At 42.3% G+C, this 16,966-nt stretch overlaps 1 protein-coding gene across 5 annotated transcripts; it reads right to left on the minus strand.

The window, feature by feature from the left end:
* Window positions 1–1,407: 1,407 nt before the first annotated feature.
* On the minus strand, window positions 1,408–16,463 carry CHDH (choline dehydrogenase). Of its 5 annotated transcripts, none has more exons than XM_053377834.1 (8): window positions 16,446–16,463; window positions 10,155–10,961; window positions 8,595–8,746; window positions 7,470–7,599; window positions 7,115–7,249; window positions 6,087–6,229; window positions 4,464–4,566; window positions 1,410–3,109 (listed from the first exon to the last, which is right to left on the minus strand). In XM_053377834.1, the coding sequence occupies exons 2-8, from the start codon at window positions 10,906–10,908 to the stop codon at window positions 2,691–2,693; spliced, it is 1,836 nt and encodes a 611-aa protein (XP_053233809.1). In that variant the 5' UTR covers window positions 10,909–10,961; window positions 16,446–16,463; the 3' UTR covers window positions 1,410–2,690. The 5 variants fall into 5 exon arrangements, with proteins under 5 accessions (XP_053233810.1, XP_053233809.1, XP_053233806.1 ...); XM_053377831.1 differs by lacking the exon at window positions 16,446–16,463 and adding an exon at window positions 15,651–15,889; XM_053377832.1 differs by lacking the exon at window positions 16,446–16,463 and adding an exon at window positions 15,189–15,246.
* Between the last annotated feature and the right edge of the window lie 503 nt (window positions 16,464–16,966).

Genomic DNA, 16,966 nt, shown 5'->3' on the forward strand with positions numbered 1-16,966 from the left:
ATAAGGATTCTGAACCTGTAATAATTATTCTAAACAACTGTACCTGTTTAGAAACATCAGGAATTCATCTTCTACAGTTGCTTTTTAATATTATATACAAAGGGCTCAACCCAGTATAAGTTAATCATGATTTCATTAAATGAAATCAATGAAACTCAAGTTATCTGGGACATTATCCACTACTAACTTTGCAAGGTTGTGCCAACAATGTACAAAACAGAACACTGATCTGAGAAATTTAACTTGGACAAAATTGCAATACCCATTTATGAAATATATGAGAAAAGTGTAATGAGTAAGGATCAAGTGATTTTAGTTCAAAGTGTGACTACAAGGGCCAGGGATTTCCTACTAGATGACATAGCAGTGCTGGTATTTTTCTCTTACATTTGATCCTATGTGGAAAATACACAAGGAGGATTTCCTTGATTAGTCAACATGGGACTACCATTTACGTAAGCACCCAGACCAAAGTTTGGCTAGTAAGTGATAGCCGTCAATGATAAGCAATTCTTCCTGGACAACTAAGTAATAAAGATGAACACAGCAGCAGAATGAAAGTGAAAAAACAGCAAGCTGCTATTAGAAAATATATTACACTGAAAGCCAGATAATTAAAAACAAGTGACACAATGAAACATCCATAGCTATAAACAATTAAAATATGTTCATGGTAACCCTTGTTATAGTCAATAACAGAAAAGGTACATTTAAGATTGACCTATAAATTCATTCAAGCAAGCGATAAAGAATTATTATTATTATTTCTATGAGGTTCTTTATTCAGAGGTTCTGATGAAATCTGAAATGGTGCAATTTGGATTTATGCCAAAAATTTACACCCCAGCTCTATTTCACTATCATGTCAAATCCTGTGACTGCAGTAGCCCAAGATCCTCACCCTACTGGAAACCCAGAGTCTTCTGTCCCCTTTGGCCTTGGCTACAGTGTGCCCTGTGAAAACTGCTGGGGATTTTACTGCATGAAGAAATGATAGCAACACCATCCCCTCCAGCCTAATGAGTACAACCAGGTACAGTTTAGGTTAAGGTGATAAGGAACTTGCATTCTCACTAGCAAGGCAGAAGTACCAAAAAGGGGTCCTGCATTTCTGTCCTTTTTTACTTTTTAAATAATTTCCCTTCAATTAAAGTGGGACATAATAAATGGGAAGAAACTATGCTAACTCGTTTATTCCCTGGGTGTTGTTTATTATTATTATTATTATTACTACTACTACTTAAAGTTTATTAAATGTCAGTGATATCTTGGTTTACAACCATAATCCATGCCGGAGGTCCAGTTATAAATCAAAACAGGTTGTAACCCAAGGCGCGCTTTCGCCAATGGGGCCTCCAAAAAAAAGGGGGGGGTTGTAATCCCAAAAAAAGGGGTTGTAATCCCCCCAAAAATGGGTTGTAATTCAAAGAGAGAGACACACACTTCTGGGTTTGACGTGGTTATAATCCAAAACGGTTGTAATCCAAGGTACCACTGTATTAGTCACTTGTTGCCTAAAAGGTCTCCAAGCTTGGTAAGGCTGAAAAGAGAGGCAACATTAATTTAGGGATGTGTTGGGAAACTGGAAAGGGTCTGCCTCCTTTTGATTATGAATCCAGTCTTCCCCTGACGCCCCTCTTTTCAGCCCTACTAATACCAGAGCGATCCCATAAGTTGGGCGACAGCTGTGGAAGCCCGTCACGGTGACAAAAAGGGCAATCCAGCATCCGCTCTTCCTCTTTAAAGGTCAGAGCAGCCTCCTTGTCCTCAGAGAGGAAGATCAGGTGCTTTCTATGGCCCTGGAACTCCCTCCCCAGGGAAACAGTACTCCTGGGCGCAGTGAATATTTTAGTTCCTATACAAATGACTGAACGACTAAATTATTCACTAAATTGCACACAGAAACCTGAACGTGTGGGCCTGCTACTATAAGCACAAGAAGGTTCAGCTAAACTTAGGCTGTACAACAACCATGTCCTCAACATCCAAGTTGACATCTAATGCTTCATAGGCAACCATTATGTAACTTGCTGTACTTGTAATTTATTAAGAGTAACAGAAGCCGTTGACAGCTAGAGATAGTCTCCTTTTTTGTTTATCCATACTATTATTCTGTGCACTTGTTGAACTCATTAATTGCTTTTATAGGGGACAAATGGTCCTACAAAAAATTATTTTTTGGGGGGGGTTTCATAACTTTAGTCACAACTCAACAAATTTAGTTGGTGCCAATTGTTCCAGTTAAGATAAATCCCAAAACAAAGCTTTCAGTGGAACTTTGTTGTGGCTTCATTTTTCTGAAGTGTACTCTTAAGTATTAGATCAACCAGTCCTCTTTAATGTGTAGGCTCAGTCTTCTATATTTTGTATAGCCCTGAGAAAATCTGATATAATATCCATGTTATAGTGTAGGGAAATTCTTCTGTAAGCCCACAAACTACATCCTAACTAATCAAGATCTTAAGTCAATCCCATCATAAGATCCTACTACATGAAGTAATAAATATCTATGCATATCAGCCATGCTGTTATCAAGCAGTTTCTTAGATAACTTTACCTGTTCTTACTTGAGGGTGCATCTATTTTCTGAACAATTTTCATTACACACCAAATCTCTTTGTTTGACTGAAATAGAAAGTTGATTTTCAATTATTATTAGAATACATTCTGCAGAGAACATCATAGCTATTTCATCGCTGAGTTTCCAAAGTTTTGGGTTTATATACAGGAACATTTTTCTCTTGAAGCGATGGTAGTCCTTTGATTATATCAGCAGCTTTCTCTGCTACCATGATGGTTGGGGCATTTAAATTTCCACTTACGATACTAGGCATTATTGAGGCATCAACAACTCTCAGGTTTTCTGTCCCTATAACTTTGGTCTGGGGATCAACCACAGCAGTGGGATCAGAACTCTGTCCCATTTTACAAGTGCACGAAGGATGGTAGGCACTATCAGCTTTTTGTCTTATGAAGGCATCTATTTCTCCATCAGACTGAACATGGCTTCCTGGTTGAATTTCAGGTCCACGGAATTTTTCAAAGGCTTCCTGAGCAAATATCTCTCTTGCTAGCTTCACACACTGACGAAATTCCCAGACATCTATTTCTGTAAATAAGAAAGACAAAGACAAAGATTCTAAGTGTGCTCAACACTGAGCATTACTACTGTACAGGGGTACCTCTGGTTACATACGCTTCAGGTTACAGACTCCGCTAACCCAGAAATATTACCTCGGGTTAAGAACTTTGCTTCAGGATGAGAACAGAAATTGTGCAGCGGCGGCGCAGCAGCAGCAAGAGGCCCCATTGACTGAAGTGGTGCTTCAGGTTAAGAACAGTTTCAGGTTAAGAACGGACCTCCAGAACGAATTAAGTACTTAACCCGAGGTACCACTGTACTGCCTATTATATACAGGCAATATCTTAGAAATGCAAGTAAAATGTGAGAAGTCAAGAACAGGACAGGCAGGGAATGGGTATTGCCTTATTTAATATCTTTTTTGCTAATCAAGAAAGAGAGGCATCTCCCCCCAAACTGGCTCCAAGGTCCATTTCCATCGTGCCAACCTTTTGGCCATCTTGCTCCTCTCCCACTACAAAACAGCAACCCACATGCCAGCAGCTCTGTCCCCTCCAGTGAGCCACTTCTATTTAGCATTTCACTCAGTTAGTACTTTCCTATCAAGATTTACTATGTGATCAACATTAGTGTTGAATTCAGACAACCCTCTATTTTCTAACTGAAAACTTTAATAATAGAGCAAATTCATATAGGCATGGAAGCTGCATGGTATGCATGTTTATGTATCTGTTCCTTCAATGGTGCATCATGCAGCTGCAAGAGCTTTGCATGCACAGAACAGCACACAAAATTTTAGACCACAATCCTACAACCAGAAGTTTAGGAATATCCAGTCGAAGTAAACAGAAGGTCCTCAACATGCCTTTCTAGACATTTTAATTGTGGCCTGTACTGTTATTATTTTGTATTGGCTCACTTCATGCAACCTGATTCCATTGGGTTCTACCAACCTGGAAATGGCAAATTTTCAGGAACAATTTCTAGAAACAATTGAAGGTATTTTTGTTTCTACAAATTTTTTAAGCTGGATAAAAAGGTCTATGCCATGAATGTGTACTCTGTATTGTTTTTAAATTTGCTGTCATTTTTAGTGTTTTTAATGCTTTGTACATCGCCATGAGGCATATGTGGAAGGCAATTAATTAATAATGGTGGTGGTGGTGACTAAGACCACAACAACAGTTACACATGTGGGGAAACATAGTTATCTGAGATACTGGGCTCTCATTAATGATACATGACCACTTTGCCATGTCCTACATAGTTTGGGATGGATGGAAAATGATACTAAAACAAAATACAAAGCAGTGGTCTCATTGTTTTGAACCACAAACTAAAAGGGACAAGGTACAGAATACAGATAACCTATGCAACTTACCTGTTGACAAATAGTTGGGCTCAAGGACAGGATGCTCTCTTGGGTCTGTACTTTTCAGCTTTAGCCATCCTACACTTGTACTTCGCATAGGTCCAACATGAACCTGCAACAGCCCCCAAAGAAGATATGAAATAAGCTATCAGGATGTTCTTTCTAAATTAATACAATTTTAAAAACTGACTTCTCTATAAGGTGTCCATAGTACATCTGAATACAAGAGCCTCAGCTCCAGAAGAGTTAATCCTGTCAGGGAACTGCCATCGGAACTAGAGGAGGAGGCGAGGCTCCACAGCGATGCTGGAGAGGGGCCATGCAGGGAGAGAGGCAGGTCTCTGGCTGGGGAAGAAAATCAGCGCAACACCAGGGATAGAGGGGGGCCGATGGGGGAAGCAGAGAGGAGGCTCCAGGACTCTTCGCAGGAGACCAGCGAGGAGAGCATAGGTCCTCCGCTGCCCACACCCACCCTGCGCAGAAGACTTCCGCGCAGGGAAAGTAGGCGGCGACTTGGCGTCAAAGAACTTCTTTGCTGGAAGAGGTTCAAGAAACGCCCACTGACGGATTCTGCCAGTGACTGAACAGCCACGGAGTGGATGGCTGTCCAGAGAGAAACGGTGTAAGCAGGCAACCTAGCCCAGAGCGGCGGTAACTTACGCACAAGCAACCCCTAAAGCCATTACAAATCCCTAACCCTCCTCAAATCACCCCACTGCCAAACAAACCACCATACAAAAACAGGAGGAAATACATGTGCACCCTCAAAAACAATATCCAGGGACATCTCCCTCAATCATTCCACCTTCCCCTAACTCAGCAGGCGGCAGCAAGGTCCCTTTTTGCCTTTTCTGAAGAATTCTGAGGTGAGGCTGTGAAGCCTCCATCCTCTTTCTTTCCTTTATGAAAAATTATTACTATTACTATAATTATATTATTTATTTATATTCCACCTTTTTCCCAGTCCGGGACTCAAGGCAGCTTCTATAAATAAAATAGAATAAGATGTCCTGATTCCACATGCAGCCCAGAAGCATTAATGGGAAGGGGTGCAGGCCTGTGGGTCTCTTTGTAGTCAACCCAGCCACAGACAAAGATAAAAGAAAAAGGAGAGAGTCTGCAAAAATGATTTTTTTAAAAATTAAAAAGCCAGAAGTGACAGGGAATTCCACTGGGCACCAATGAAAATATCTGATGGATACAATGGCATCTGTGGGTGCCATGTTGAGGGGTACCATGAAAGAGAAATGGTCTGGTTTAGAACTTTCTCTGCTATTTTACTATGACAGAGGGATTACCAAGGATGCTGAAGGACATAATCTGACTTTTCTATTTACAGTGGTACCTTAGGTTACAAACGCTTCAGGTTACAGACTGAAGTAGTACCTTGGGTTAAGAACTTTACTTCAGGATAAGAACAGAAATCGTGCAGCAGCGGCGTGGCAGGCCCCATTAGCTAAAGTGGTATCTCAGGTTAAGAATAGTTTCAGGTTAAGAACAGACCTCCAGAACGAATTAAGTTCTTAACCAGAGGTACCACTGTATATGCTACAGGTAAAATGGAATTATGGCAGCACAATTTTTCAGGTAGTACTTCTGTTTCTTCATAATTAGTGTTCTTGTACCACTCACTTGGTAAGCTTCCAGTTGAGAAGCAACACGTCCATGATCAATCACCTGAGAAGGGAGGAAATGGAACTGAATATCTGGATGAGAAACTCCAGGTCGACTTCTGATAAATCCCCCAGACTCTAGATGAGCAGTGGCTCCGTCACCTGAAGAATGGAAATACCATAGGGGAGATTCAGAAATTGTGCAATGGGAAAAAGAATTTTGCTTTTTATATAAATTTGTTTTGAATTTTGTTTTTTATATAAAAAACAGTTCCAGCTGAGAGAAAGCATATTCCTGGCAATATCCTTTCTGAAGGCTTCTGAGGGATATTTGACTCCTCCGTGTGGAGGTAGAAGACACAGTTGGAGGGGAACACGTGGAAGAAACCACGAGTTATCTTGATGCTAATATGTGGATCCTGGACAGCCGTGTTCTCAGAAGAAAGCCCCACTAAAGTCAGTAAGATTACCAGTAAATGACAAACTAAAAGCAGGCAGGAGGAAGGTGGTTAGAAGAGGCAGCCAGTCAGCCTAGTAATCCACTGTCTTCATCAATGCTTAGGATAAAGAATCAGCAGGAATAAGGTGGTGGCGGCAGATCGCAATGCCAGCTGACTGCCACTTCTGACCTCCTTCCTGCAGGGCTCCACCTACCAGGTCACCCCTTTGTCCTGCTTGGCTGCATCAGCATGAGAAGGAATGGGAAAGGTCTCGTGGGTTATTGGGGTGAGGAGGAGGGTGTTGGCAAGGGCTAGATATAGGGGTTGGGCATGCTGTAAGGGACTGGCAAGGTCCAGGGGTGGGGAGTTGTCAAGGTGTGTGGGGGGGTGTCTGGTGAGGGAATCTTGGTAAAGGTTATAGGTGGGGTTGGTGAATGAAAAGGTTAGTGGGGGGCCTGGTATAGATAAAATGTGTTTACTGGTCAAAGGTTTCTCTAATCAGAGTGCTCACAGGTGTGTACATTCACTTGGATAGCCCCTTTTTATTTTAAAAGCCAATTTGCTATCCCTATCTAACAGCATCACATGACACTATTTTAAGTCCTACCTGTACATTTCCAGAACCATTCAAGCCCAATCTTGACCATCTGAAGAGGCTTTTGTGCTTTATACAATGTTATAGGTTGAGTGCATTTCTGTTGTACGTACACTTCTAAATGATCTTGAAGATTCTGGCCAACTCCTAGTAGAAACAACAACAACAAAACTGCCAACATTATAGAAATAAGTACAGCTTGGACTCTAAGATAAGGTAACTTAAGGAACAACATGGGGGTAAAGTTTTCCATCACTCCCTGCAGCTGACTAACTTCCTTTAGTTAACTTATCTTAGATTCCAAGGCAAGCAGTTGATCAGTGTAAGTAGAACTATATTCAACCCAAACACAGTATTAGACACACACCTGAAAGGTTGCAGACAACAGGAATTCCTAATTTTTTTAGGTCATCTGCATTTCCAACTCCAGACAGCATAAGTAACTGTGGGGAATTTATCGCACCTCCACTTAAAATAACTTCTTTACTAGCAAAAACCTGAAATAAAAGAAAGCTAATTGTTAATAAATATAATTTTGATACAATAAAATCAGTATTTCAAAACAACCTTTCAGAGAGCAGCTGGGTCATAAATGTCAATTTCCATACTATTTGTGTTAGGCCAGACAGCTGGAGTCTAGACAGTCATCCGGATCTGATTCACAAACACGCAAGATGTAACCGGCTGTGCATTCACATAAACAATACTCTTCTATATATTCTTATCACAATATCAAATGTTTATCTTGCACATAAACAACACATTTTGTTGTCGTTTAGTCATGTCCGACTCTTCGTGACCCCATGGACCAGAGCACGCCAGGCACTCATTTTCCACTGCCTCCCGCAGTTTGGTCAAACTCATGTTAGTAGCTTCAAGAACGCTGTCCAACCATCTCGTCCTCTGTTGTCCCCTTCTCATTGTGCCCGCCATCTTTCCCAACATCAGGGTCTTTTCCAAGGAGTCTTCTCTTCTCATGAGGTGGCCAAAGTATTGGAGCCTCAGCTTCAGGATCTGTCCTTCCAGTGAGCACTCAGGGCTAATTTCCTTAAGAATGGATAGGTTTGATCTTCTTGCAGTCCATGGGACTCTCAAGAGTCTCCTCCAGCACCATAATTCAAAAGCATCAATTCTTCGGCGATAAAGTGCAATAATGTAGACGGAAGTCCCAATAGATCAGTTCATTCATAAAGACCAAATATCTGCTAGTTTCTGTTCCACGTATGTTCATAAAGTCCATATTGGAGCCTACTACAGTTCTACAGAGTTGACAAGGATTTCCGGAATAATGCCTTGTTTCACTCTCATTGGCTTCATCAGTGGTGCATGTTCATATGTAGTATATCAAAGTTTCATTTGTCCCAGTGTAACTACTTCAAGCAGCACAGCAGCCTTATTATAACTCTGCTGCAGTAACATTTTATTTTTATCACAACTAAAAATCTATTACCTTTCCAGAAGTTTCTTTCTGGATAGGAAATTTAAATCTTACCTTTTTCTTTTCTCCATTTTTAACATACTCAATGCCAATGGCTTTGGTCCCTTCAAACAAAATTTTTGTAACAAGTGTACTGTCTTCTGCGGACAAGTTTGGGCGTGGCAATGCAGGACGAAGGTAAGCACTAGCTGTGCTCCATCTTTGACCTACAAAATATAGGTTTACATATAACAGAAGTAACCAAAATAATCTATGCCCTTTCAGAGCTACAGAAATGACTTCCTTGCTGTTTTGAAATTCTGCATTTGTTCTTCTCCTTTAAAATAACTGCTCCAATCCAGCAACTTGCGATCTATTAACTTGCCCACTGGAATAAGTTTACACGCACACATATATCTCCCATACATAATATGGAAGGGGGGGCACCCTGCTGGGCAGGACGCTGTGTGAAATTATCACTTCTGCCCCTAACTGAAGTTCTGCCTCAATCTATAGAATCACAAATATAACACTCTATGCCTTTTGCTGTACTCCTAATCCCACCCGACTCCAAAAACTGACAGTGCTGATCACCTTTGCTGGGGGCAAGGGAAGGGTTCGAATAGTAGTTTTGTGGACCGGGTGCATAATACCTTGCAAAAGAGAGAGAGAGAGAGAGAGAGAGAGAGAGAGAGAGAGAGAGAGAGAGAGACTATCTACATTTAAGAATTAAATGCAAATCAAGTGGTTAAAAGTGCTGTCAAAGATTATTCTAGAAATTTAGTGGGTGCAAAAGATGGCCATCAGTTGGCATTCTCATTCAGCCAGAAAAACTAATTTCAGTAAACTGACAAATCAGTTCTACTGAAGTGAATGCTTTCTGCAGATTGGTTTCCATAGTAATTCCATATTCGATCATTTAATCCAAGTCAACAAGCCATGTTTACCAGAAGAGAGGCAAATTAGATACCTTTGTGTGGTTATTGTTGCTGTTTCACACTCATTTCTGGCTTCCCTAACTAACCCCGCAGCAACTCCTTATACATATTAATTTTGTTGAATAAAAAAAAGAATATAAGACCCTGCCGGATCAGACAAATGGCCCATCTGGTCCAACATCCTGTTCTCACAGTGGTCTTGTATTTGGCTCGCAAGTTGGATTCAAGCACAAGAGCACCCTTCCCCACCCGCTAGTTTCCAGAAACTGGTATTCCAGAAGCACTGCTGTCTCAAACTGTGGAGGCAGAGCATTGGCTTCATGGCTAGTAGCCATCAACAGCCCTCTCCTCCATGAATTTGTCTAATCCTCTTTGAAAGTGTTGGTGGCCATCACTGCCTCCTGTGGGAGCAAGTTCCATGGTTTAAATATGCACTGCATGAAGAAGTAACAGAATACATAAAATAAACACACCTTGCAAATATACATAGCATAGAAAGATCAGCAGAAGTGATCAAACTGTCTTTTGGATAAACTTGTCCATCATTAGTGATTTTACTGAGAAATCCTTGGCAAACCTCCAAGGAATCTCAGGGCTTCATGGCACACTGTTTCAAAAACAATTGTGATTATCCATGTAGAATGATTATTATTATTTGGTAAATAGACAAGTTTACAAACATTATTTGAAGGCTAACCTTTGTGTATTGTCATATCCATCCAACCAAAGCCTTCTTGTTGAAAGCCATTCATATCCTCTGTGAAGGGATACCCAGCTTGTTGAGCTGCATCCAAAAATGCACGGTGAAGAGGGTTTTTTGTTTTTCCCCTGGATACATTAAGTGGGCCATTCCCACCTCGATACAAATCAGCACCCAGCTCATGTGTCTGTGCTTTCTTAAAATACGGCAAACAAAACTCATAATCCCATCCAACAGCCCCTTCTTTGCTCCACCTATTGTAATCCTCTGCGTGGCCCCGAATATACACCATAGCATTGAGGGATGATGATCCCCCCCACACTCTTCCTCTGGGCCAATACATAATTCGATTATCCATGTGCTTCTGTGGTGTTGTGTGGTAATACCAGTTATATTTCTCATCACATAGGTTGTAGGTTAGTGCAGCGGGCATATGGATCTTCCACAGCAATTGCTTGCTATCCAAAATGGTATCTTTTGGCCCAGCTTCCAGGAGTTTAACAGTGCTGTGAGGATCTTCTGTCAACCGGTTGGCTAATACACATCCTGCAGATCCAGCTCCAACAATTACATAACTGAAAGAGTCCACATTCTTGGCACTAACTTGAGATAAAGCTCGTGAAGTGTTCAGTTGTTGTCCACTGAAGGCTTTGGAATTTTTCAGCATATGTTTTCCAATTAATAATGTTCCTACTCTATGCATTTGGCAGGCAAAACCACATTTTAGAAATTCTTTGAGTAAATAAGACATGTTTTCCTCTGGGGATCTTCTGGTATACACAATATAGGTTCAAATACTTTAACCTAGAAAAAGAAAAAAAATTATTTCAATAATTGAAATGTATGAGTCAAATAGATAAATAGAGAAATCTTAACAAACAGGTTTGTAAATATGTGGTCTGAATCATAAATTTAAGCTCTAATACTGTTGTAGTAGAAACAAAAACATGGTCAGTTGCAGGGCTATCCTGTTGATAACCTTCCAGACATGTAACTATATTAGTCTGTTGCAGCCAAAACAACAGAGCGTCTTAAAGACTAGCAAATTTATTGTGGCACAAGCACTTTGGAGTATCTTTGGCATATCACCCACTTCATCAAATCCAAGACTCTTTGTTTTCAATACCAGGATGTATGTGTCATCACCAACAGATCATGTGTATTTCACAGAACAGAATTTGTGTACAGTGAAAGTAGAGGATCATTCTGAGGGCTAATAATAATGGAAGGGGTGGAATGTTTCATAATAAATATGAAAAAATAATGTTACTTTAAATGAGTACAAGCTACTGCAACTATGATGGTGGAACTTGATTTCATGCTTTGTTCTTCAAGGTAATCTAGATAAATAAGTTTTTGAAGGACTAGGAATTTCTTAGAGAGAACTTTCAGCACCCTCAACAAAGCTACAACGTCCTTGTTTCCTAGACCTAGACAGTCAAACAAACATTTTCAACTTGCTAAGTTCCTAGCTGAGGAAAGCTTCTGAGAATCTTTCAGTCTTATTTTGGCAGGAATCACCATTCTCAACACACTAAATGGGAGTGTGATGATGCCAGCCTACTTCGTTTCCTGTAGACAAATATAGTCTAACCTAACTTTCCGACTTCCTTTCGCCCCTCTCATTTTGAGCAGAATCCTAATATAATTTGTAAGCATCGTGTAAAAAGACTCCATGTGTTTACTTGGAGCTGTTTTGCCTAGCCCACTGCAAGTCACAGGCATGCCGCTGACCTTTAATGATGGAGGAGGAAGTCCAGGGAGAATGTTCACACATAGGCTTCCACATGATTGAGCTCCCTATCCTTGATCCCACAGAAGCCTATTCACAAGCAACTGTTACACAGAATCACAGAATTGTAGAATTGAAAGAGATCCCCAAGAGTCATCTAGTATAGACATTTAGTGGGTGGGCCCTGTGGCAATTAACATATGAAGGAGTTACATTAAGTTTTAAATGCCCAAATATCTCTTTTTAAGCATTTTGGATGCATATTTTGGGTGTAAGTGGTATTAGCGGATAGTCTATGGAATCAGGCACATCTGCAATAAACTTATGGTGAGAAAGAGGCTTGCAACACTATCAAGGGACAACTTTAAAATAGGTTTAAATGAGGGGCATCCCTCAGAAACAAAGACGCTTGAAAAATATGGAAATAGTCTGTGTGGAGGTAGTAATGCTTCTGAATAGCAGTTATTTGAAACTGAAGGAAAAGGGAGTGCTTGGGTGTTTGCAGGTTTCCCACTGGTATCTGGCTGGCAATTGCGAGAACAAGGTGCTGGATTAGAGGGGCTATAGGTATACCTGAAGGAGCGTCTCCACCCCCATTGTTCAGCCTGGATGCTGAGGTCCAGCTCCGAGGGCCTTCTGGTGGTTCCCTCCCTGTGAGAAGTGAAGTTACAGGGAACCAGGCAGAGGGCCTTCTCAGTAGTGGCACCTGCCCTGTGGAACGCCTTCCCATCAGATGTCAGGGAAATAAACAGATATCTGACTTTTATTTTATTTTTTTAAATATTTATTGAGTTTTTCCACCTTTATACATTAAAAAAACAAAAAAACAAAAAAAAAACAAAAAATTAAAAACACATAAAGTTTACAATCCTTATTTTCAATAACATATTTCCCTGACTTCCCCACACCTCCCCTTCTTATATTCCAATTCAAATTGTTAGTTCAACAAGTTCTTATCCCCAATTTTTGACTTTTTTATATTTAATTCATTTTAGAAAAACCAATTTTAACTTATAAACATCAGTATTTATACATCAGTGCTCATTCTTAAAACTTTTTTCTAAATTCGACCCAAATTCCCTTCCACGAATTCCCCAATTTTCATACTTATAACAAAACAAAATAAAAAAAACAGATTATAATTATGCACCCTTTGGATTCCCAAACCCCACCCCACCCTTTCCCGGTTTCAATCCCCAACAAATGTCCATCAGTCTTAGTCTACTATCAGCCTGGAGACCTCACGTCCGAGGCCCTTAATTCTCTCTCAATTCCTCTATGCCGGTTTTTTTGGTAGTCCTTAATATTAAACACCAGATCTCGGAGAAGCTCTGTCCCAATAGGGTCCATATTTCTTCCAGCCAGACCTCCATACTTAAAAGTGGAGCTCGAATCTTGTTTCTTACTCCTTTTAAGTCCAAATGTCCCAAAAGCTCCAACTTCCACCTTAATCAAATTTGTAATCCATAGGTCTTCAGATCTCCACATAAGGAGATCTCTCCATTCTTCAATCTTCAATTCAAAACAGATTTTCATCAATCCAGTACTTATTTTCCTTTGTAGCCATCATGTCAGGCCTCTGGCTCTCCTTTGTCATCTGCAACATTACATCTCCTCCTTCCTTTTCCTCAGAAACAACATATATCTCTTTCTCCACACTCTCAAATCTTTCAAGTTTCTCTTCTTGTCCAGCTGCATGAACTTCATGAGTCAAGTCCTTATCAAATTCAATGAATTTGTTTACTGTTAAGTCCAGAGTTGCAACATTTGTAGCCAAAACATCAATTTGGCCTTGTAACTTTCCCAAGAGAAGAAACACTCTGTCCAATTTAGCTTGAATTTTTCCTCCTTCAGCCATTCTTGTAATGTCCCAAAATCCCCTCTAGAGGGATTTTGGTTACTTTATCTTCCTTCCAGTTCAAATCCAAAAATCAAGTTAGTTTGTATCAGTTCTTCCTTGTTTTCAACAAAATATAACCAAATTGTAACAAATATATCCAGCAGAGACAGCAAAAACAAAGTTCTCTTTTTCCTTCTTGACAGCTAATTTAACAGCTGTCAAACTCTTCTATATCTCCTCAACAGGCTCTCTCGCGGAACACTCCAGGGTCCGGGGGGGGGTGGCACTTCAGCTCTCAAAATTAGCTCTTATCCTCCAGTAAAATTACTTATACTGCCTAATCGTGAAATTAATGTCTTTTACCCAATAAAGAAGAAGAAATTCTCTCGACCTTAGTTAGCTAGTCCTTGCTTTAGATTATTTATAAGACGGGGAGATGGACTTCCTGTTTGCGCCTTCCCTGATCGTGCCTAATTCAAAAAAATTTTTTTCTTTACAAATCCAATTTCCGTATTACTCACGGGTTGTTGCTTTTAGAGTCCAATTGTTCACAAGAAGAAGTCAGCGCTCTCCGACCATGGTATGCGGCTTCACTCCACAGGAGAAGCAGTCGACTCTCAGCACCGCGCCGCTCACCCCGTCCCCCGTTCCGAAGCCTTTAAAAAGGCTCCTTCGCGGGTCGGGGGGCGCAAATGGTGCCCGCCGAGTCACCAGGTTCACAGGCTTCAGCGCCTGTGATTTCTGAGGGTCCCCGCGTCGCTGCAGCGGCAAGACCTGGATCCTGCGGAGCCGATTCCCTCCGGAGCTCGGAGGGAATCCGCCATTAGCCAATGGCGCTAACCCGGAAGTCTCCAGACATCTGACTTTTAGAAGACATCTGAAGGCAACCCTGTTTAGGGAAGTTTTTAATGATTAATGTTTTATCATGTTCTTCCTACAGTGGTACCTTGGGTTACATAAGCTTCAGGTTACATACGCTTCAGGTTACAGACTCCGATAACCCAGAAATAGTGCTTCAGGTTAAGAACTTTGCTTCAGGATGAGAACAGAAACCGTGCTCCGGCGGTGCGGCGGCAGCAGGAGGCCCCATTAGCTAAAGTGGTGCTTCAGGTTAAGAACATTTTCAAGTTAAGAACGGACCTCTGGAACGAATTAAGTACTTAACCCGAGGTACCACTGTATTCTGTTGGGAGCCACCCAGAGTGGCTAGGGAAACCCAGCCAGATGGGTGTGGTATCAGTAATAAATTATTATTATGTTATTATAGGTCGGGGCCTGCAGGGCTCTTTTGTTCAGATGCCAACAAAGGACCTGAGCAAGCAAACTTGCTTTTTTCTGCGCAGTGCAAAAAGGTGGCGGGGCGGGGGCAGGGGAGAGAAATACCTACAGCAGAGTCGAGGCCCCCAAATGAAGAAAACTCCCGCTGTCATCCACCTCTCCTTAACACCTGCTGCCTTACTGTGAAGTTCTCAAGGATCTGGCCCACACTTGCGAAGGCCTGCGTCGTGCTTCCTTGAGAAACCCCCATTAAGCTGTTCGGGACCTTGCGAGCAACCTGCTGAGAGAGCCAACAAGTCTGCTGTTGACTGGGATCATACGGGGCCGGAATGAGATAATATTTCCCAGCCAGAGGCTTACTTTTTATATATATACTGTATAGGGGTGGCTGGTCACGTAAAGAGCAGCCGGCAGGAGAGCCTGGAAGCGGGTCGGGTCGGGGGCGAGCAAAGAGCGCGTTTCTGAGGCGACTCCCGCCACCCAAAGCCATCCCGCTGGCTCGCGCGCGCGCCCTCGTTTGCTCGGCCTGCACCCCCTTTTTTCCCGCCTTCGTAACGGCCCTTCTCTCTCCCAACCGCAGTCTCGCCGACTTGGGCCAGGCTCGTGGTTGTTGTTTTCTCCTCCAGCCACTTTACCCACTCACACAAACCGAAGTTCGTTCTCTCGTCCCCGAAAGCACCGGCGCCTCCGCCGTCTCTGCAGCTTCCCTCACTCATTCGCCACCCCGCGCACCCTTTCCTTCTCCGTTGCGCAGACGCGCAACTTTTTTTGACGGGGGGCTGACGGGCACTTGGCAAGTCCAAAGAGCAAGCAGGCAGGCAGGCATTGGAAAGGGGCGTGTTCCTAAAGGGGGCTGGCCGGCCTGGACCCTTGTACCAAATATATACAAATATATATACAGTATACAGAGAGAGAGAGAGAGAGAGAGAGAGAGAGAGCCCCCCCCCCTTCAGGAACATGCCCCTTTCTATTGCATGCCATTCGCAGGCTGCCTGATTGCAACTGGGACTTGCCAAGTCCAAATGAAAAATTCCTCTCTCGGTCGCGCACTCGGGAAATCGGTCCAAGTGCCCCTTGGACTCGCTCTGTGTGGGAAGAAGAGGAGCCCGGCCTCCCCGCTCGTCTCTCTCTCTCTCTCTCGGCGAGGGGGAGGGACAAAAGCGCGCCGAATGAATGGCGCCCTTGTGTCCCTGAGTTGCAGTTAGCCCGCAGCAGAAAACATCTCAGCATGTCGTGCAGGTTTTTCCAGCTCGCATCTGGTTTCTTTCGACGCTTCCGTCTCCCTTCCCCCGCTTTTCTTCTATATCAGCATGGCAGGGGTGATATAAATATAGCCGCTTCCTAGGAAAGAGTTGACTTTAGGAGTTCCACAGAAAAGGAAGCGCGCTTCAGCTGTAACTTGAAAAGGATTAAAACACACACACGTGGGCAATCATACCTTGTGCTGCGTTGCTTTCCTGAAAACTGTTGTTTAGTCGTGTCCGACTCTTCGTGACCCCATGGACCAGAGCACGCCAGGCACTCCTTTCTTCCACTGCCTCCCGCAATTTGGTCAGACTCCTGAAAACTATGCTTCCATAAATTGTTTACCTCGTGTTACACCACTTCCTTCTCTGACCGCTGTTGTCCAAGAGGTAATGCGAAGACCCCATATCTCCTGTTCTACTGAAGCCTCCAGCGGTTTGGGTGAAACACTGAACTAGATGACTTAGATTGAACCATCGAATTGTAGAGTTGGAAGGGATCCTGAGGGTCATCTAGTCCAACCCCCTGCAATGCAGGCATCTCGACAAGCATTTCCTCATCCCAATTTGAAATTATACTGGACTGCTTAACTTTAGCAAACGTGATAGCTGTTTTATTGCTGCTGCACCACCAGCCTTAGCCAAAAAATCAATTTCATTTGCATATTGAAACATGAAAAGTTACGGGAAAGGTGATACACACAAAAAATACCCT

This window comes from Podarcis raffonei, chromosome 2 (assembly GCF_027172205.1).
Source record: "Podarcis raffonei isolate rPodRaf1 chromosome 2, rPodRaf1.pri, whole genome shotgun sequence".
In the NCBI taxonomy this organism is placed as follows: domain Eukaryota; kingdom Metazoa; phylum Chordata; class Lepidosauria; order Squamata; family Lacertidae; genus Podarcis; species Podarcis raffonei.

What these genes read in the sequence shown, in the direction of transcription:
- CHDH (XM_053377834.1), bottom strand. Translation starts at nt 10,908, where the DNA reads ATGTCTTATTTACTCAAAGAATTTCTAAAATGTGGTTTTGCCTGCCAA. An exon ending in ATGGTTCTGGAAATGTACAG is followed by an intron (nt 6,230 to 7,114) that starts GTAGGACTTAAA and finishes TCCATTCTTCAG; the next exon opens with GTGACGGAGCCACTGCTCAT. An exon ending in CTCAACTGGAAGCTTACCAA is followed by an intron (nt 4,567 to 6,086) that starts GTGAGTGGTACA and finishes GGGCTGTTGCAG; the next exon opens with GTTCATGTTGGACCTATGCG.